This window comes from Vanellus vanellus, assembly GCF_965231255.1.
Source record: "Vanellus vanellus genome assembly, chromosome: 2".
Lineage (NCBI taxonomy): Eukaryota > Metazoa > Chordata > Aves > Charadriiformes > Charadriidae > Vanellus > Vanellus vanellus.
In genome coordinates, this window is record NC_138906.1 from 7308298 (window position 1) to 7329611 (window position 21314).

The 21314-nt window shown below is 45.5% G+C and overlaps 1 protein-coding gene across 1 annotated transcript in view; it reads right to left on the reverse strand.

The window, feature by feature from the left end:
- Positions 1 to 5517: 5517 nt before the first annotated feature.
- Positions 5518 to 21314, reverse strand: part of ACVR2B (activin A receptor type 2B) — a 101844-nt gene continuing 86047 nt past the window's right edge. The window contains exons 3-11 of the mRNA XM_082479036.1: positions 20993 to 21102; positions 19742 to 19893; positions 18448 to 18591; positions 17199 to 17342; positions 16159 to 16307; positions 11490 to 11604; positions 9791 to 9929; positions 6991 to 7121; positions 5518 to 5830 (exon numbers count right to left, since the gene is read on the reverse strand). Coding sequence (XP_082335162.1) covers positions 5636 to 5830; positions 6991 to 7121; positions 9791 to 9929; positions 11490 to 11604; positions 16159 to 16307; positions 17199 to 17342; positions 18448 to 18591; positions 19742 to 19893; positions 20993 to 21102 — 1279 coding nt within the window. The 3' untranslated portion in view covers positions 5518 to 5635. The remainder of the gene's footprint in view (positions 5831 to 6990; positions 7122 to 9790; positions 9930 to 11489; positions 11605 to 16158; positions 16308 to 17198; positions 17343 to 18447; positions 18592 to 19741; positions 19894 to 20992; positions 21103 to 21314) is intronic.

Here is a 21314-nt window from a genome sequence, read left to right on the forward strand (position 1 = left end):
ACATTGTCAGGTGTTTTTTTCTTTAATAATTTTAGAATACCTTGGATTGGTTACACAAATTTGGAATGCTCTTTTTCTAGGTAGGACTTTGGAGATGACAGTGCGCCTTTTCCTTAGTGCCTCCGACCCAGACTGTAAAATCTGACGTTGGGAATAACAGAGCACATATCTGCGTGTTCTGGTGAAGCCTGATTAGTTGGGTCACTTCAGAGAGAAGGAACTTCTAGGAATTGGTTTTATCAGGACTTTACTGGCAACAGCTCCTTACAGATCATATTGTCAATGTAGCAGACGCAGCTGCTATAAACGGATACGGCAGCGAGCGAGATCAGCCCGGCTATTTGGTCTCAAGTAAATTCTTACCACCCTGACTTGACAACTCACTGCAGCATCACAGCATATGCCAAAAGACACACTGCTCACACATGGGGACTCGAACGAATACATGAAAAAAACTCTTTCCTGGTTAAACCGAAGACGGTCATAGAAAAGCAATAAGCACCTTTCGCAGAAGGGATGTGACATGCAAGATAACCTAAACATACACTCAGTGCCGTCCTCAAAGCACGTCCAAGTACATCCAAACTTGCTCCTCAAACTGGTTTCAGGCTAAACTTGTCCTATCCTCTAGACTTTGATGTAGTGCACACTTCATTTAAACATTATATATATATATATATTTGCTGTGCATACACAGACCTTTCTCCCTTTTCCCTGCAGAAACATATTAGACATTACAAAAATAATTTGTGGTATAAAAGAATTCTCACACAATGTAGAATTTTTGTTTGTATACGTAACTAAAATATATATATATTTTTTCCCAAAAGTAAAAAAGTCAAAATGTCCTTATTTTCCTCTATTATATAGTCTATTTTATTTACAATGTTACGAAACAATATTCTGTATGTAAAAGTGATAACAGTTTGCGGGACACTTCCAGCTTAGCAACTTCCCAAGCCGAGCGTGGTTTGCAGAGGACTGCGACAGCAGCGCTGTCACAGCGTCAGCAGCCAGCACCTTCCTCTGCAACACCAGTTTCTTCCATACTAAGTGGAACCAGCTCTTTCCCCTGCGCAACAGGGCGAGTTCCGACAGTCTGCCTTGAAAGTAGCACAAGAGGAATAAAACCTGTGTTCTCCGGCTTCTGTGCTGTGCTATTAAGGGGGATCGGGATTCCTAACGGCGAGGCCTGACCCAGCCAACCTGGCAATACCCCCCCGGCAACGCTGTGCTGAGCGGAGCCTGAACCTTCTGCTGCTTCTCCTGAAACCAACAACTTCAAGTGGAAACCAGCAGCGAGCCAGGAGAACCAAGGAAAACGCAGTGGAGTTACTGGGGGGCACTCACGGACCTTCTCTTTGAAACAAACATACATAAAGATCTCGGCATTTCCATAAGTGTAACTTCATCTAGCAGAGTATATTCTGTAAGAGAATTCCAGTTGAAGAATGAGGCAGAATAAAACGTGGTTTTCTTTTCTCTCAAATAGAGAAAACTTGATAATCGGGACTAGCTAAAATCCTTAATCATAATGGAGAAGCCTGGTGCTACTTAACTGATGGTTACACTGGTTTATAGCCATCTCTTAGAACATGCACGTATATTTCGACATGAGCCACGTACAATTTCCATCCTTCCTGTACTAATGCAATTTCATTAGCAAGACACAGCTCCATCATCTCAAAACCCACAATTTTAGTTCCCGTGGTATTTCCAGTTTCAAAATGCGAACTCAAACTCCCCCCAACTAGTCCAGCCAGTCCAATAAATTCATAAAGGGAGTTACACCAGAGAGATGTGGAATCCCGTCTCCTAAAGTCAAGGAGAATTTTTACCCAGGATAATCAAGGTTAATATTTACCTAAGAACTGCCACACAAGAGAGGAAGGTCCACAATAAAATTCTGCAGCAAATTTTTTGAAGAGCTACTTCCTCCGAGTCTGAATGGGAAGTGAAATTTAGTGCTTGGGAAGTAACAGCAGAGGTGGTGTACCCGTCATATGCAAGGGAGTGTTCAGAAGAAAAGAGCCACAATTGCTTATTACAGCTACACCTATGGATGTGCCCGATCGCTGACTTGGAAAAAGCCTCTGCAGTACTGAGCAGAACCGAAATCACGTTGTCAATGAGAGTTCAAACACTAGATGAATGGTGAGGAAACTACTTGCATGACAGCTCAACTGCTGAAAGACCGGTAAGTTAATCAGAGCTTGTCTTCATTAATGAAATAAATAAATACCAGTTCACAAGAACAGCTTGAGCTAAACTGGTACAAATTTGTAACTATGCAAAAGTTCAGGATTTCCTTCTCTGCTGCAATAGCAAGACACACATACCTACATACATGTAAAATCTGTAACTGAGCACACACGCAATTTGGAAATTCTTTTTAAAAATCAGTTTCTGAATCCTGTTGACAAGATGATCTATAAGGAACCATTACACCAGGGAAGATGTAACACTTTACAATCAACATTTGGTCAAAGTTTGTACGGTTGCGCAGTTCCCTGCAGTAAGATAAGCTACACGTGAGAATTTTTGTTTATGCTTTCTCAAAAGAGAAGATTGAAGAGACTGTGTAATAGGCTATTAAAATCATATGGCACTTTCAATAAATACTTTAAAGCTTCTCAAAGAAATCAGGATAAAAAAGCAACTGCTGTAATAAGCCTGTTTTAGCCATAATACATAATGCTGAAGGAAAAAATCCAGAACAGCAAACAGACATTAACAGTTAAAAGACAGTACAGCTTTTTTTCTTTCTGCAGCAATACGAACTGGCTCCCATTCCCAGGGACGTGGGAGCAAGTTCCCCTCCGAACAAGTATTCGCTCAATCTCAACTGCTCTACGCTCCACCCCAACCCCTACATCACTTCACTTCTACAACATAGTCACATTTGTATATAAAACTCAGTGCAGAAATGTATTAAACATGAAAAAATACTGATCCTGCAACCCTTTACCACTATGCTTAACATTAAGTGAGCGCCCAATGTCATGACACCAGAAGAGCCACCCACACGCTTAATGCTAAGCACAGGTATGTCGCAGCATCAGGCCCAAAGATGTCAACCCCCACGGGGGACATCGCCTGGGTCAAAATGGTATCGTTCTGTCGGGTTTGTCAAGGTGTTCTCAACAGAAGCACATTAAGGAACAGAAACTTCCAAACCTATACACGGAAATACAGCGACATGTGTGTACACACTAATATGCAATATACATTCAGTAACTTGAAAGAATAGGTTAAGACTTTATTCAGATAGACAAATTAAGGCAATTATCTTAATGTCTCTTCAAGATAAAGGACCATGTCCTCATTTGTGACCTCTAGGTTTTAAAGCTATATTTTTCAAGAAATAAATTTCAATTTTCTTTATATTATCTCCAATTAGTGATTTAGCCTGCTTAATAAATTATATCTGTGCAAGGGTGCACGCTGACAATTTGGCAGTGGCAAGAAGTCCAATTCGTTTATATAATACAGACTTTTTACATTTTCATTACAGGGTGATTAGTTCAGGACTGCATTTTGGCTTAACACAAAGCAAAATTTAGAAGTTCTGGCCATCCAATGGATATAACTTTGTCACTCTAGCAAGACACAGAATTCATGTTATATTCAAAGTCAAAAAAATAAAAATTAAAATTAAAAAAAAAAAAGAAAAAAAAAGATGTACTGTCCTTTCACTAAAACAGACCAAAAAAATAACACAGAATGGAAACAGCCTTCACAAATAAGAGTGAATAATGCCCAGGTACCTTATATAGGCAGTTATTCTACAACTGTATACAGTTATTTACAATGGTGCTTTATAAAACAAACAAAAAAATGGTAGCACTTCCTAAAAGATTTTGGAACTTTTTTTCTTTTTTTTCTTTTTTTAAAACTCCCTTGTCATAAAAGCCAACTTACATTAAAATATACTTACTACAAGACAACACAACTAACAAAATATATAATAAAACTCATACAAGTAGAAAATTCTGAGGTATTTCTGGTTTGAGGTGGTCTGTGGTCATGAAGTTTTTAATTTTTTTTCAGTTTAAACCTCGGAAGCCACGTAACGTGTGTGTGTGTGTGTGTGTGTGTGGTTTGTGGTTTGTTTTTTTTTTTAGTTTTTTTTTTTTTAAACATTGCATGTTTTGCAAATTAAAAAAATATTTCACTGTTGAATCAGCAGCATTAGGAACATTCACTGACTAGAGCGAGTTTATGGCATAATAAGAGTAACGGTATTTTAGAATATGCACCACTTTAAGACAAAAGAGTTTCGTAACAGAGTAAGGAGAAAGCAGCGTCAAAGAAATCAGCCGGAGAGATGCTGCAATAATCGCTGCTGCTGCTCAGCCGCCTCTGCATCCTGCAACTGGGCAGTTCAGAGGTGTCTCGGATGCTACAGGAGCCATCTGCCACCGGTTCAGGTATTTCCACCCACCCCCCCAACCCCAAATTAATAAGGAAAAAAAAATAATTCTAGAGCCAGTTTTCACACTTTTCCTCTTTCCACCATCTGCACTGGTAGCTCGGGCTGACGGATAATCAACCCTAAAGCCGATTTTCCTGAACTGACTCGCACTTCAAGCGAGATGCAAAAATTTTCCCATCTTCCGGTATTTTACCAAAGTGCTTCGAGAACACGCTTTCCCACCTTTTCCAATTACATTGCTTAAAAGCATCCTTCCTGTTACTATCTGGAGTGGAAAAATAAAAGGTAATTACAGTTCTGCTTTGTTCTTTTACCACCCAAGCCCGAGATACTGTAGGAAGAAAGAACTAGTGCCTTGCTTACAACCGCCGGCTCTTTAACTCAGCTTTCTCCATACGCTGCAGCCGTTAATACTCTGCCCAGAAATGTCCTTCCCCTCCTCTAATGGTTACCTGAGAAGTAGCTCCATAGCAAATGATGTTTCCCCAAATGCTGCCGAGTCCAACGTCGCTCTCCCCACCCCTATTCTACGCTCCCCCCTTCAATTCTACCATCAAGAATTAACATTCTCTGCCCGGTTACTTTTTTTTTTTCCATGTTACAATGACACCCGTTAGATCCGTAAAAGACACATCTGCTGTTTTTTTTGAAGCTCACTTCCAAAAGAAAAAAAAAAAAAAGAAACTGAACCCAAAACCAAAAGAAAATGGGGAAAAAAAATCCTTTTGAGGAAGGTGTATTCTTTATATAACAGTCTTAAGTTTCCTCCACAGTTTGCAGCATTGCGTTTTCTAAGATGGTGGGTGGTTTTCCTTTATGTCACAGATGCTCCGCTCAGAAGACAGACTGATAAAGAGAAACCCAGAAAACGGAATAAAACAAAAACAACTGAAGTGAGTTTGTTGAGGTTCTGAGGTACCTGCACCTTTTCTGCATTCATTAGTCGGCACCTGAATGCTTGCTGAAATGTCCATTTTTTAATACAGTAGAGCAATGTGCTGGTAAAATTGATCCAATCCAAAAAAATAATAATAATAATAATAACAATAATAATAAAAAGTCAAGATAAAATAGCAGCTGCATTCATGTGTTTGTTGGATTTTTGTGTTGTTTTTTTTTTGTGTGGGTTTTTTTTTAAACTTTTTTCTTTTTTTTTTTTTTAAATCCACTGAGTCTGGAAAGACAAAAGTGAACCAGGACTTAGATACTAGACTCTTTGGGTGGCAAGTCCACGTTGGTGACGGACGTCACGATGGAGACGAGGCAGTCCGAGGTAGTGCCGTTTACGGATTTGCGGATCTGCGCAATGCGCTCCTCGACACAGCCCGCCGAGAGCCGAGCCTCCGCATCGTGGTCCCAGCACTCTTCGATGGTCACGCAGAGCTGCGCCAAGCCCTGTGGGCAACAAGGGGGAGAAAGCACCTTCAGCAACGTCTGCTCTGGAGACCGTCCTTGCAGCGGACGGGGAGGTCCACTTAACACAACTTAATGCTGTAAAGAAAAACTAAGAATATTCTCTCCACAGCATACCAATTATCATGAGTTTAGCTTTAAAAATTACTTTCAATATGAGTTTTCAGGTTTTTTAAACTTCTGCTCTCTAAGGCTGTAGGGTTTGGTTTCATCCAGCTTTTTTTCATAGCCTCAAAAGCCCCTTTTTTAATATCAAAGTACACAATGAGATTCAGCAGTTTATGCTTTAAAAGACAAGATATCAAGTATTACGATTCCCATGATAAAACCATGAGAGCTGGCAACACCACATCAGTTACTACGAAACAGTTGCTTTATTTGAAATCACTTCTGTAGATATCCCCCAAATAACCAAATTCAACACTGCTGGAAGAGCACAGCTCTTATTTGAACCCCGCTCACCCAGCAACTGGAACACTCATCTTTATCTACAGCCCACAGCTCTCCTTGACTTCTAGGTAATGAGTTACTACACCTGAGTCTAGCCAAAACCGTGGCAGTTTGGTCAAAATAGAGGTATTTAGCTTCTTAGTGAAGCCCTGTGAGATGGTATCATCTCCTCAGTTTCCCAGTCTGAGAAAAAAAATCACCTCTTTTAATAAAAAGTGTGAGCCTGAAACAATCTACCTCTGGGAAACCCACACTGCATTTTACTTCATTGTCTGCTTGCCTTCACATCTAATTAATTTCTCCTCAAAAAACTGCTCAAGTCTTGCACGCTATCTAGCTTGTGAGGAACGCATCTCCGATGGTATGGATCATTTTCTTAATGAAAGGGACTTCATTCTCCATTCTTTCATCACATTAAATGAGTCCCACTAAACCACCACACGCCCCACGTTTGGCACCACAGACTTTAACCAGCTGGTTTTCTCCCTAAATACAAGGGACAAATGGAAAGGGGAGCAGGAAGGTGTTGAGCAAACCCTCATTCCCCAGGGCTGACTCATTCTAACACCGGGGTCCATGCACCGGGTTGGACTGGTTGGCTTCCCTTTGAAGCTAAGGAGCGATGCATAACTGCATCTCTCGTTCCCATCACACTGGAAAACGTTTTCAACTGTTAACCAGGAGGGACGTACGGGGTGTTTCAGCCAGTGATCCTTGAACACCGGGCGCATCTTCTTGTGAACCACCACTTCTTGCAGGTCCTCGAGGGATGGGTGCTGACCTATTTCTTCTTCGAAAGGCAGCATGTATTCATCCACTGGACCTAAGGTGCACATGGAGAACCGGGTTAGTACAAAAATGTCCTCCGCAGAGCCACGTCCACCCCGTGCATGAGTGAACTGCAGCTCCAGAGCAACCTCAACCCACCGCAGCAAAGCCTGAAGTTCACATGTCACTGAAGACAAATGTGATTTACATTCATTCACACAATGGACTTTGCTGTCCCCGCTGCTTGTCTGGCCACGCTTTTTCCACCTTGTCGAGTTACGAATCCAAACCCTCAGCCAGGCCTCCCAATCCCACCGCTCTCCTTGAGGAGGCTTGTTGAGTAGTCCGTGATTTATTTTAACAGAGAGAGCAAATCAGCCCATCCTCCTCACATTTTAACATAGCAATTCAACACACAGTAACCTAAAGAAAGGTTTCAGCATGAGCATAATTTCATTTTAGGCACTGACTAGCAAGGTCAAGCAAATACAACACTTGTAACTTCTTGCTTTGTGATATGGCTTGTTCATCAGTTTGAGTCAGCCCTGACATGCTGGAGCCAGATGCACTTGTCCCAAGTACCAGCTCCTAAGTGCAAAATGATTTCTGAACACGTTAGTTGTCCCAGTTATGGCTGTGAACTGCCCTGGGCCACGGGAATGAGACGACTGTTATGAGTATCAGCGCAGACCCTGGACGGCAGCAATAACTTCTGCTTATTGAAACGTCATTTGGCCTTTGGCAATGCGGAGATGCTCTCTCACAAAGGGCAGCCCAGCTTAACTGATAGGCTTTCTCAGGGTGCTCCGCGGCATCGCTTACGGCTTCTTGGTAGCAAAAAGTGACCTCTTTCAAGAGCAGAGCTATTTCAAGAGGGCCTTTCCAGACTAAAATAAAAGAGCTGACCACTTTAGCTGGTCATGAACTGTGACACCAACAACACGATGTTTAGGTACTCTAAAAAAATGGTATCACTAAAACAGCTTATCATTATTCTTGTTGACACAATGCCAGTCACTAAGCCAAACTGAAACACTCGTTCCATCTGAGAGCACAATAACACTCACGACCTTCCTTTCCTCTTCCTCCAAGAAGAATCAAGGCTATGAAGAGCTGCACTGGTGATCCCCAAGCCAAATCTGCTGTTTACACATCACTTCTGAGCTAGAAGCGCAGACGAGGTTCAGCGTAACCCCCCATCATCCCAAAGGTACCCTTCCCTCTAATTTATCGGTGCTGTGTATGGCACCTGGAGAATCTTGGCCAGATGCTGCCTGAAAAGAGTTGGGAGGAAATCACAAACATGACAGGCAAAAATCCAAGTGGACATCTGGGGGTCCTCACAGAGAAGGGTTATTCCTACATGAGTGATCTGGGTACCACTGTTTCACCCCGCTGTGCTCCCACCTCCCTGCTCCTCTGGCATTTTATCTGGTTATATAGTAACCTTTTGAAGAAAAGACCTTCTCTTACCACACACCTATGCAGACATCCTAATTATAATCAAGCTCCTTGGTCCTACTGTAACACTAACAAAAACATTTGAAGTCCAGGAATACCAAGAACTTGGTATTCCATCAAGAGCACCCCTACCTACACAAGAAGAAAGAAGTTGGAGCAAGCAGCCTTAGAGCTACTACAACGACATGATTGCTTCCCGAACCGGGGGCAAGGTCCTGCAAATGGCAAGGGTGTCACCAAAGAGCAGATGTGCTATTTGGACAGAAATCATGCCCCATTTTGCAGCATCGTTTTAGGATTAAAACTCTGAGAAAGAGGACACCTTGAAAGTTCATTTTTTTTGGATCACCCAGAAGACAGTGAGATCAGAGCTGTAAATGGAACAACAAACTCAGCCCACTGCTGAAAGAGGACTTGATCAGAAAAGTCAAAGATTAATACCTAATGACTTCTGATAGAAGGTAAATGGGCTTGCTGACCCAAGAAGATGCTTCCAGCCCTGTGTTCCTGCTGTTTCACTGAGGTGCTTCACTTCTTTCAGCAGCGCCCGTTGCAGCAGGACAAGGGGTAATGGCTTTAAACTAAAAGACGGTAGATTTAAGGAAGACATTTTTTACAATGAGGGTTGTGAAACACCGGCCCAGGTTGTTTAGAGAGGTGGGAGATGCCCCATCCCTGGAAACATTCAAGCTCAGGTTGGACAGGGCTCTGAGCAACTTGATCTCGTTGAAGATGTCCCTGCTTATTGCAGGGGGGTTGGACTAGATGGCTGTTAAAGGTCCCTTCCAACCCAAACCATTCTATGACTCTATGCTTTCCATTCAGGTACCACACTGCCCTGCAGAAGTGAGGTGTGACAGCCAAGCCCGAGCTGAGCACGGCTCTTCTCCGGAGCTCAAAGCCCGCCTTGGTCACAGGCGGGAATGCAGAGTGCCATGGAGAGCAGCACAGAGCAGGCTCAGGACTAAAGGACACCCACCACTGATGGAGGAATCCTCTACTCCTCCTCCCTCTGTGTCCTCAGCCAGTTTGCAATGTAACTGGCGCAGTTAAAAGCACTTTAACACTTGAATACTACAAAGCTCATTACTTGCAGAGAACGACAGCTTACGTTAACAAACAAGCTAGTGAAAAACAGGTTAGCTGCTTAATAAAAATACGCCATTATTATTATTTTTTAAACAAAGCCAGGCCCATTCTCTGAAGCATTAAACCACACTGAAACAGAGCCCTCCCCCGGAAAGAGCCGATCTTTAGTCTTACCATCAACTGCTCTACATCTGGAGACTAGCTCCCACAACACCAGTCCCATTGCATACATGTCTATTCTCAGGAAGGCGTCTCGTTGGAAGTTGATTGCTCCCTCTAACACTTCGGGAGCCATATACCTCCTTGTTCCCACCTACAGAGAAAGAAACAACTCAAGTTACATTCCAGTTGGGCCAGTCAGCCTCCGCTGGTTGGAGATGAGTGACAGCTGGTTTCATTAGCCTGAAGGCTACTTCTGCTCAAGTTGCACCTCACTAGGAAAACAAAGAAAAGGGGGCTGTTTTTTTCTGACACCGATTCTCATTAAGATCACTCGAGTCTAGATGGGCTACCTGAAGGAAAATGCCAAAGCGCACGGCTACGTGTGTGATACTCATTCAGCGTACGCTACAGGTCTCATTTAAATGCAGCGTGGCACGGTGAGTACGGATGAAATCCTGCCTTCCCCGTGTCCCACCGTATCTTGCTCCAGCAGCACACGCTGTATGAGAAAATGCTGTCTTTGGAGGTATGCAAAACACCCTGAGGTCAAGTCAGACTTGGTTATCACAGTCGTTGAAAGTTCAATCCCCTTTCACTAAAAAAAAAATCATATATATATATATATATATATAGTAAAATTGATATATCCTGAAATGGTAGGAAAAGGTGTTGGTTTGACAGCCCTGGATAAAACAAGTCTCCTGCAGCCACGGGAGTAGTAAAGCATGAACCCTGCAAAGTCTACCCGGCCCTGGGTTGCCATGATCTGGCTTGGAAAAGATCCTCGCTCACTTTGAGGGGATTCAGTCCTCATTATAGTGCCTACCTTGTTGTGTTTAGTCCAGGTGGAGCCACACTGAGCTCCTCATATAGTTGTGGTAATACACGTGGCAGAATGACAGCCCATAACGTAGGAGAGCGGAGAGGAGAGCAAGGGAAAAAGCACCTTTTTAACATGGGAATTGAAATGCCCTTAATATTTTCCTTTAGGAAATTCTCATCTCTTCTGGCTGTTACCTGAGGTCGTAGGGACAGGGGGAAGCCAGGATGTGAAAAGGCATAGAAAAAAATGGAAAAGTCCAAAAAAAGAGGGCAAAATCAGGAAAGCCACAGGGGCTAACCCAGGAAGGTGTTCGCTCCTTCTGGGATAAAGGTGAAAAGGGAGCTTGCACTGGAGACAGGCATTCAAAAAACCCCGGAGGCACATGGAGGGGATGGCATGCGCCCCAGCACGAGAACAGAACGAGGGGCTGCTCGCCGCAACGCAGAGGCAGAAAATTAGGAACTCATAAAAACGTTAGTAAATTGTTTACGCAGCGCTTGGCCAGCTCGCAAGATCTGCCGTTGCTAAAGGTCACCCAAGCAGCCAGCCCGGCCAAATTCTCAAAAAGAAATGAATAATTTTAGGAGTAGTAATATTTAATATGGAGGACAATGAAGAGTCAGCAAGTCCCATGCCTGAAGGAAGGAGCCGCCTGCCCCCAGGGCCGGGGCACCTCACCTGCCCAGCCGTCGGGAGACTCCGAGCACTCCGAGCACTCTCCCCGCTCACCCAGATCAAAGCAGCTCCTTTATGTCTGAGCACCAGCTTTTATGGAAAATACATGTCTTGAAGAGAATTAAATGCATCTATACAAACTATCCTCCCACTCCCGAGGAGCTACGGCAAGCCCAACTTTTTCAAAATGTTATTGTTAAAGATAATGATTACCTGTCCATGAGTGTCCCCTGGAGGTTTTCCAGGTTCAAACCGTACAGCGAGTCCGAAATCGGCGAGCACTGCCGTCAAGTCATTCTTCAGCAAGACATTTTTACTCTTGAAGTCCCTATGGACAAGCCAAGAAGCAAGTTTGGGAAGGGGTTGTTATGGCACGTGTCTAAATCAAATTGCAACACGTTGTAAGTCTACCGGCTCAGCAGCCCCCAGTAAATCAGCTCCTTCCTTCCTTCCCCGGCTGCCCGGCACGTCCAGCGCTGCCTAATTCGGCTGCTCCCCGCTGCCCGTGTCCCGAAAACACAACCAAGCAGCCCTGTGCTGCCTGGCACAGAAGCAGCCAAACTTTACAGTGAATTAACCTCAAAATAAAAGCAAGGAGTGATATGAAGGGGGTGCTTTAATTAGAGCAGGCAAGATAAGGCACCATTTCATGCTCTTGAGTACCAGCTATAGACCCCCACCTCTGGGCACTTCTTACATTTCTCACTCCCGACAACAAATGCAAGACAGATCTTTCTGGAAATTAGCAGATGCCGGTGGGACTCTGTTCACCCCAACTACACACTTCAACAGACTTCTGCCATAGTCTCCTGTTACATTTATAACGTCTTTGTTGACGACACAGATGTTGGGATGGAGGGCACCCTCAGCAAGCTTGTTGATGACACCAAGCTATGCGGAGCCGTCGACATGCTGGAGGGAAGGGATGCCATCCAAAGGGACCTGGACAGGCGTGAGAGGTGGGCCCATGCCAACCTCATGAAGCTCAACAAGGCCAAGTGCAAGGTCCTGCACCTGGGTTGGGGCAATCCCATGCACAAATACAGGCTGGGTGGAGAACCGATTGAGAGCAGCCCTGAGGAGAAGGACTTGGGCGTGTTGGCAGATGACAAGCTCAACATGAGCTGGCAATGTGCGCTCACAGCCCAGAAAGCCAACTGCATCCTGGGCCGCATCAAAAGCAGCGTGGCCAGCAGGGCGAGGGAGGTGATTCTGCCCCTCTACCCTACTCTGATGAGACCCCACCCGGAGTACTGCGTCCCGCTCTGGGACCCCCAACATAAGAAGGACACGGACCTGTTGGAGTGAGTCCAGAGGAGGGCGAGAAAGATGATCAGAGGGCTGGAGCACCTCTGCTATGAAGGCAAGCTGAGAGAGTTGGGGTTGTTCAGCCTGGAGAAGAGAAGGCTCCAGGGAGACCTTATAGCCCCTTCCAGTACCTAAAGGGGGCTACAGGAAAGATGGGGAGGGACTCTTTATCAGGGAGTGTAGCAACAGGATGAGGGGTAATGGTTCTAAACTGAAAGAGGGTAGACTTAGATTAGATATTAGGAAGACATTCTTTCCTGTGAGGGTGGTGAGACACTGGAACAGGTTGCCCAGGGAAGTTGTGGCTGCCCCATCCCTGGAGGTGTTCAAGGCCAGGCTGGACGGGGCTTTGAGCAACCTGGTCTGGTGAGAGGTGTCTCAGCCCATGGCAGGGGGGTTGGAACTAGAGGATCTTTAAGGTCCCTTCAAACTCTAACCATTCTGTGATTTATGTTTTAATTGCTGGACTGATCTTCCCTGGAGAATTCGGAGGGTGGGAAAGTAAGCACAGGAGGGGGTGAACCCACACTCAGACGAGCTGTCGGGATGGGACTGGGCAGCTGACAGGCAGGAGCGAGCATTTGCAGTAGAGATGGTGGGTCTGTGCTTGAAGGTGGCATTAAGGAGACATTTGGGTCAGGCTTGTGCCGCAGAGGGATCATTTTAGGGCAGCTCAGGTAAATCTGCAGGGGCTGGAAAGCAGGGTGGAGGAGGGTCGAGATGCCTAACCAGTGGAGCCCTGTTCCCTAGGCTTCCCGCTTTTTCATCTGAAAAGGAATGTTTGGCAATGTAATTAAATTACAGACCTTAGACAGCAGATGGCAATTGTCCTGTATGCTCAGCATTATAATTTCCCTATCATCAATTCACTCGGTGACCCTGCTGATTGCAGGACATTGCAGGCCTGCACAAAATAATTAATGAGGGCAGATACAATTGTTCCGCACTAGAGAGACCTGTCAAAATTCTCTGGGAAGAGAGAAACTGCTGGACCATAGAGAAGGACTGCTCGCTGTGGCCTCGCATGCCAGAGCACCAGCTCAAAGCACCACAAGCAAAAATCCTCCTGTACCACCCAGCCCCTGATTCTGAGCTTAAAAGAAACAGAAGAAAGGATTTTTCCTTTCTAAGCTAAACACAGTGTGATGGGCATTTCTGGCTGGAGGATTAAGATGGGGAAGTGGGGATGAAGTTGGAGAGCATCATACAGCCAGGGAACCCCAGCAGAAACCAGCCTCCATCACCTCAGGGGGACACATGGGGTTTCTAGGGACACAGCATAGTTTTGCAGAACCTGCAAAACATTTGTAGCCCTCTGTTATACAGAAAAACACCATTTACCTAATACCTGTCATCTTAGAGACTGACTGCTTCCACGCTATAGCAGTTTCCCCACAGGCTTAGAAAACAGCCATCATCTAATGACACAGATAAACTCCTTTGCTCGGTCAGCATTAAGGGATTATGCCCTCCAGAATGGTACAGATTGTGCACGAGATTTCTGCAAAACAGTTGCTCAATGAGGACCACACAGAAATTATTAGACGGTCTGCCTGAACGATACGTTTCCAACGTGAAGTGAGATGTAAACCAGTATTATTGTATGGGCGTTTGTATTATTGTATGGGCTGCTGTTGTTCACCTGCACTGCCCTTCGGGCATGCAACAGCTAACTGCTACACCTTGATATGCGATTCTGTGATTTCCCTTTGCCCTTCCTTTTTTTCCCCTATTTCCCTATATTTCCCCATTTTTCCGCGCTTCCCTTCCTTCCACAAACCTCCTTGAATTGACAAGTGTGAGCTGCAATGCAAACGTATCTAGGACAGGGAGAAAGACCTGACCCGAGCCGTGCCAAGCAGAGTTCCCACTAACACCACGTGCATTTGACTATCCTAAAATGGCCACTGATAAAGGAAAGTAGCCTGAAAAGAAGAAAATCTCTTTTTCCGTGTTATGCTTCAAACTAGGGAATAAGAGAGCGAGCGGACTATGAACAACGGGTGTGTTAACTCCATTCAGACACCGGAGATTTTATTTTCAGCTTCCACGCGGGGGCACTTTCGCACCAACAAGCGATCCCATAACCTTAATCCTCCTTGTAGTGCCGGGGGCCAGTAAGGACTTAGCTGAACCCCTGCCCAGCGCTGACTGGGGGGGTCCCACCTTCACATGCGGTGTGTGAAGCCATTCAAAAATACACACCCCCACCCCCCACCCCCAGACGTAAAATGTATTTGGTGTTTTCTTTTAAAACAAAAATGAAATGAAAAGGAGTGGGGTAATCCAAGGGAAATCCCCTGTGTCCTGAAATCCCTCTTCCGTAGGTATGTGCTAAATTCACACAAATGGTGCATTCTCCATCTTTTATCATTTGCTAAATGGATGGGGACACTAATGAGCGCGATCTGTTGCTTTAAAGCCTTTCTATAGCCTTCCTCTGTTCCCCACCCTCAGGAATTTTCATGTATAAACCACTGCCTTTATTCCACAGGGACAAATGTCAGGGACACAGGGGTCAGCTCCAGGAGCAGCACAAAGGCAGCTGCAGGCTCTTTCAACAGCCCCCAGCTCTCAGGAACCTTCACGTTTGCGGAGGGGTGTTGTTTTGGGGGAAGGGACAACCCTTGCAAACCCAGGGATTATCTTGCCGTACATGAAGACGGCCCCGCTAGATCGGGTACAAATTGCTGCAGCTGGACTTGGGGTTTAAGTCCCTCCTAGATGAAATATGGTGGGTGGCGGGGGAGTACGGCCGCGGATTACGACGTGTAGCCCACGTAAATCCCTTCTGGAAAACTCCCCCCTCCTGCCGCGCCACTAGCGAACCGCTCGGTAGAGATGCTTTAGTCCAGGGCAAGCAATGTGGGACTGCGGAGAAGGGCTAAAACAAGTGTTGTTGCAGTCAGGATGGTTTAACCCACTTCTTTCTGGATTTTTACTGTCCCCACGGTGCTGCCACCCAGGTGGGTTGAAGCAGGTGCCAAGAGATCTCAAGAGGCAGCCTGGTGTCTCCTCTGGTGTCTCTCACGAGAACCCCTGCATGATATGGGCACTATAAAACCACTGTGAAGAATAAAAAGCAGCCATTTTCTGCATTTCTACAGTTTCTCCATTTCTTGCCTAATGATCAAAAGCTCTGTGGGAAGACACGCAGAGGAGTTATCAGTCTAAAACACTTAGGGAAAAATAGGGTCCAAATCTTGGTACGGTCATAGAAATACACAGATTATAATGCGATTTATCAAGCACAGTCCTTTCAAAGAGCGCTTCTGCAGCAACCAGATTTCCCTTCCTACTACAGGCCAAGAGAAGAGTTGATGGACGAGGGAAGCACCTACCCTTCAGACATTTGCCACCCATACCGACTGTTTCACAGACAAGGTACTTACTTGCCCATTGCCATTTCATATGTAAATGAAAAAAAAATCTTGTCTTAGCATAGGATTTGTTGGGTTAAAAGGCATCTACTTCCCAAAAGCACAACCTCCTCCTCCATTCAACAGCATCATTTCAAAGAGGTGGCGAACATTCGAACAGAGCACTCGAATGGCATCAACGAAAGGGGCCGTACCTGTGTGCTATAGCAGGTTTGTGTCCTTCACCTTTGCACCAAGGGACATCTTCATGAAGGTAGGACAAGCCACGGGCCATTGTTTCTGCAACATGGCAGAGCTCGTTCCAGCTGATAATATTGCCCTTCAGGTAATCCGTCAGAGAGCCCTGCGAAACAGGACATCGCATGTTCTTAATCGCAGACCCTGCTATGTGACAGATGTGCCAACTCATCAGTTTAGAAAATGATTTTAATGAGCGCTTGAGAAATCTGAACCTTGATTTAACAGGGGGGAAAAGAATCACCAGTGAGCGCAAAAAAGGAGAAATAAAACCCAGAAGTGTTCGTGAGTCCTCAGCCTTTGAAAGCACAGAAAGTATCTGGCTGTCCAAAAAGGAGTCTACTAACCTGCCAGGGCAGGAGAGGGAGATAAGGAAGGGACAAAATCATCTCAAAACAGAGCAATTCATCTAACCTAAGAAAGGGGAAAACCTTCCATGCAAGAAGGTGATGCATCGTATCAGCTGGTTGTGGCAATGATTGACTCAGTAGACCTTGGATTAAACAGAAGGATAACGGTGCTGGCTCAACCCTGGATTTGTGCGTGTTTGTTTTGTTTTAAGTGTTAGTCATGTTTGATAACTAAAGCAATCCATGAAAAGGGAGATATGCCCTGAGCTTTTAAAGCAAACACAGAGCCTGTGCGCAAGGGGTGAGCTGGGACTGCGAGGGTCTGCAACCCCCGGCTCCTACGTGCACATCTAGGCACGTTAAGAGATGGTGACCACCACATACGTGAGCTGTGGCCTTTTGTGCCTCTCCCCAGGTCCTACCTTTATTAATCCTTTGTTTGTGTAGGAAAGCCTTGAAAGCTACAGGAAGATCTATTGAACGAGGGGAGCAAGAGCAGCTCTCCACTACCGCTGAGCCACGGCTCACCAGGGACAGCCTGGATAGATTACAGGGGAGCTCCTGGGAGAACATTAGACACCAAATCCTGCTGCTTCACAACCACTGCCTCTCTGTCTTCCCAAAATGTACGTGCAACGATACATTACCTTGTCGTGGAAAGCTGTGATCAGCCAGAGCTCTGTCTCTAGGTTTGTCCCTCTTTTCTCTGCTGCGATGAACTGCAAAAGGTTTTCATGCTTCATGCCAGGAGTATTGAAAATCTCCCTCTCGCTCTGCCAAGATTGCTTATCCTAAAGCAGGGAGAAATGCACCATCAAAGATCACACTTCCCTTTAAAGCAAACAGCTCCTTCAGCACAGTCAGAACTGCTCACGTTCCTCTTAATATCATCCTCCAGCATTCGGATGTGATGTATCCCTTCAAAATTAGGCTTTTTTCTTAAAGGGTAGATGCTGGAGAAAGACTGGAAGTTGCTGTTCTCAGTCTCCCTTTGCCAAAATTACCCTCAGCTATTCCTAAAGCGCCTGTGTGGGGAGGGGGGAGGAATCCAAACCCAACCTCACTGAGAAATAAGATTTGTCAAGATTTCCTAAGGACGCTTGCAAGAATAAAGCCTGTGCATAGTGCACGCAGATCTGCATTGGAGCTGTAAACGTTACGATTGCAAAACCTAATCTAGGCTCTATTGAATATTTACTAGTAGGTCACAGCTGGCCTGGACAGAAGATGTGCAAATCTCCTTTAGCAACGCTGTGACAACAAATACGGGGCGAAAAATTAACGAAGAAGGAGATAGCAGAGGAGCACAAAGATCTTTCAGTCATTCTTCTTTCATTTGACTTTTGATTGCTTTACTCTTTCCGTCTACAATTCCTAGAGAGTCAAGTCAGGAGTGTTCAAAGGTTTCCTAGAGCAGAAGATGCGAGCTGACAGAAACGCTGCAGTGCAATTAGCTTTCACAGCGCCGGGGCTGAGCCTTTGTAAGCTGCAAACTCTTTGCTAGGTTCGGGTCTGGATTTACAATCCACCCAGGCAGGACACACAAAGCCGGGGCTTTGGTCCTTTGTGTGCACTTTGGGCATCGCAGCTGCACGCTGCCTCGCTGGACTTTAACAACACGGACATTTGCAACGAAGTTAAAATACCCTGTAGATTTCAAAATCTGCTTGTTTTTGCCCTTCTTGCAACAACCACTGCTGCAGGAAGCATCTGGTAATGGGATAACACAGAGAAAAGTGTAGGAAGGGAAGGAGGGTCCTTGAACGGTTTCCTCCAGCAGAAGAGTCCAAATGCATCTTTGTTATGGTCTCAAAAACACCTCCATAGGCACTTAGAGCATCTCAGCATGGGTGAGGAAGCCCAGCGAGTGAGAACCTAATGCAATGCCCTTCTCACCTGAATAGGGAAGATTTTCACTGCTACGTAGTCATTCATCAGCTGAGCCTTCCACACGCAGCCAAAGCGTCCCCTCGCTTTGATTTCCAAGAGCTGCAGAGGCTTTAGGCCAACCAGAGGAGAAGGGGGTGGCGGGCTGGGGTCCTGCACGAGAGAAAAACACTGTCACGAGCTGAAGCTGGACTGTAAAACAAAGGAAGGGGAGGGATGGAGAGGCTGCGTGAGGGGAAAGAGGTGTAAAGAAGTGACGTTTTATCTCATACAAATTATTTAGATGTACTGTTTGCAGCACGAGCGGCCCAAAATTCCCTATCTTGCTTTGCAGGGTATTCGTATAGAGCATATATAACAATCTACACCTCCAAGTGTCGCTTTGTGTGTGAAACCGCTGCCTGCCATCCTCTGGCAAAACCTGAATTCTCCTATGTTTTCAAAGCAAGAGCTATTTTGGGCTGTAAAACACCGATGACCTCAAGGCTACCTCCTGCCAAAAGCTGGAACTTTTTGATCTTTGTGACCCAACAGCCAACTACACCTAAAACCTCCCACTGCTTTGCACTTCGTTAGACGTGTTTCACATAACCCTAGCAATGGGCAGTAAACAGGTCTGTCAGCATCATAAAGATCGTATCTGTTTAAACTCTGCATTTGTCCAGGAGAACAACGCAACCCCGCAGGACGCGTGGGGTCGGAGCTCTGTCCTAGCTGCTTTCAGACGGGGAAGGTTCACAGTATGGGCTGCAATGGGCAGAGGAGGGAGGGAGAGGTACCTGCTCGGCCCTTCAGAAGAAACCAGAAGGCTCAGGGCACAGCAGAGCCAGCAAGGACCAGTTCCCGATGGCTTTGGGCCATGAGGATGACCTCTTGCTTGCATTCTCTGATGCCTCATAAAAACTGAGCTTCAACAGGGAAAGCATCTCCTCGCACCCCACAGGTAGGAACTTTTATCATCTGTATGATCTCTGCTCCTCTGCTAAGTTGGCTGAAATCGGGGGAGGGGTTTGCGTGTTTGGGGGGAAGGGGAGCCATCAAGCAGGGCTGTGTAAATCCATCCCTTAGAAATTTCGGATGTCGTGATAACCCCATCTTGAACCCATCAGCCTCACAGGGGGTGCTAACACTGCCACGGAGGCCAACTGTACCACCAACTTCAAAAAGATAGAGAAGAAGAGTTAGGCCACCTGAAAAGAGTGAAGCAAAAGTGGATTTGAACATATACTGAGCATCCAGCGGGCCTTTTGCCAGGCCCAAATACAGGGGAACAACTTGGAAAAGCCCCCGGTTTCTCCCTCACCTCATTAATGTCGACGTGCCCGTAGGGAGGCTTGCGGTGACGGTACATCCAGAAGGCCAAGAGGATGGCCATGGAGAGGACAGCGATGGGGAGCAGCGAGTACACCAGGATGTTGAGCAGGGAGGGCGTTGGTGGCGGCGGCTCGTATATGACTGCGAGAAAAGAGCAGGGTAAACGAGGGAAAGGACCCTTCAGGCACGCAACAGCACTGCCAGCTACACGGCCAGATGCAACCAAACCCCGTCCTTCCTTCTACTCCAAAGCCGACAATGCTTAGTGGCATGTCCCGTCACATCCAACAGTATTCATACAGCTCCACAATTTACTCTTTTCCATATGGCTATTACTGATGGAGTTACAATCGTCCAAACCACACTTTGCAAGCCGAGCCTCCATCTGACCTTTATTTAAGATGGGTATTTCTTGCTGGAATACGTAAAAGCAGAAAATTTCCTCCTCTTAATGCTTCCGAATGTATTAGGCAAGCACAAAATCCCTCGCAGCGTTGCTTTGCCTTTTACAGTGATTGACAAGATGTCAGTTTTTAGTAAAATGCTGCCGGAGCCACAATCAAATGCACTATTCCCACAGTAGTTCTTGTTCCAAATTACATCAGTGCAGTTGAGACACAAACAATGGGAATACTAAATGGAGCCATGTTGCTATGTTGGAGACAGGGAAGGAAAAAATAGCAAGACTTGCCAAATTAAACAAAAAACTGTGAGAGAAAGAATATTTGCTACTAGGTTGCTACGGGTACATTAATAACAGGAGATAATAAAACCCATGTAAACAATTAAAAACCTAACAGGAAAGCCCATGAAAATCTGATAATGGTCTACTGGAACATCTCAGTAAATGCAGGTAGTTGATAGCAAAATAAACCATCCTAAGGATAAGATCCACCTGCTTTAATAATTTTTATTGAATGATGCTTTAGCAAGCCTACAGCTGAAAGAATCATCATTTTTCAATTAGCCTCTGAAGAAGGACCCGCTATTACTTTTCCTCCTTGAAATATATCCACGGTGTATGGCGTGTTGGTACAACACACATAACCCACAGAGTCAAACAACATAAAAAAAAACTATTCTTGAAGAATGCCAGGAGAGGATTTCTGGACTTTGCAACCAAAATGGTACTTTGTGTCCTGTCAGATGTATTTTTTTGCTCAGCATGAAACAACTCAAAGTCATCACAAACTGGGTCAAGAGGAAGAGACCCCAGTTCCCCATCCAACCAGTCACTCACCTTCTGGGCCGGTGACTTCAGGCAAATGGGTAAACTTCTCATTGCAATAGTTGCCCTCGCAGCAGCAGAAAAACACTTGAGGGTTTTCTTCTGTGGCTACACACTCCTGCCTGCGTCATGGAGCGACGGACACAGCAATGAAAGGAAGAGAAAAAACAACATCAGCCAACTCCTGCTTCAGCTTTGGGAGCCGACCTGCCCCCAGTTGTCTTCTCCACACGCCTTCTCCTGCTGTTGCGCTGTACAGACCGGCAGTCTCCACTTACAGAAAACAACTTGGCACTCAAATACCCCAGTGGATAGCAAAGACCCTTGAAAAGAC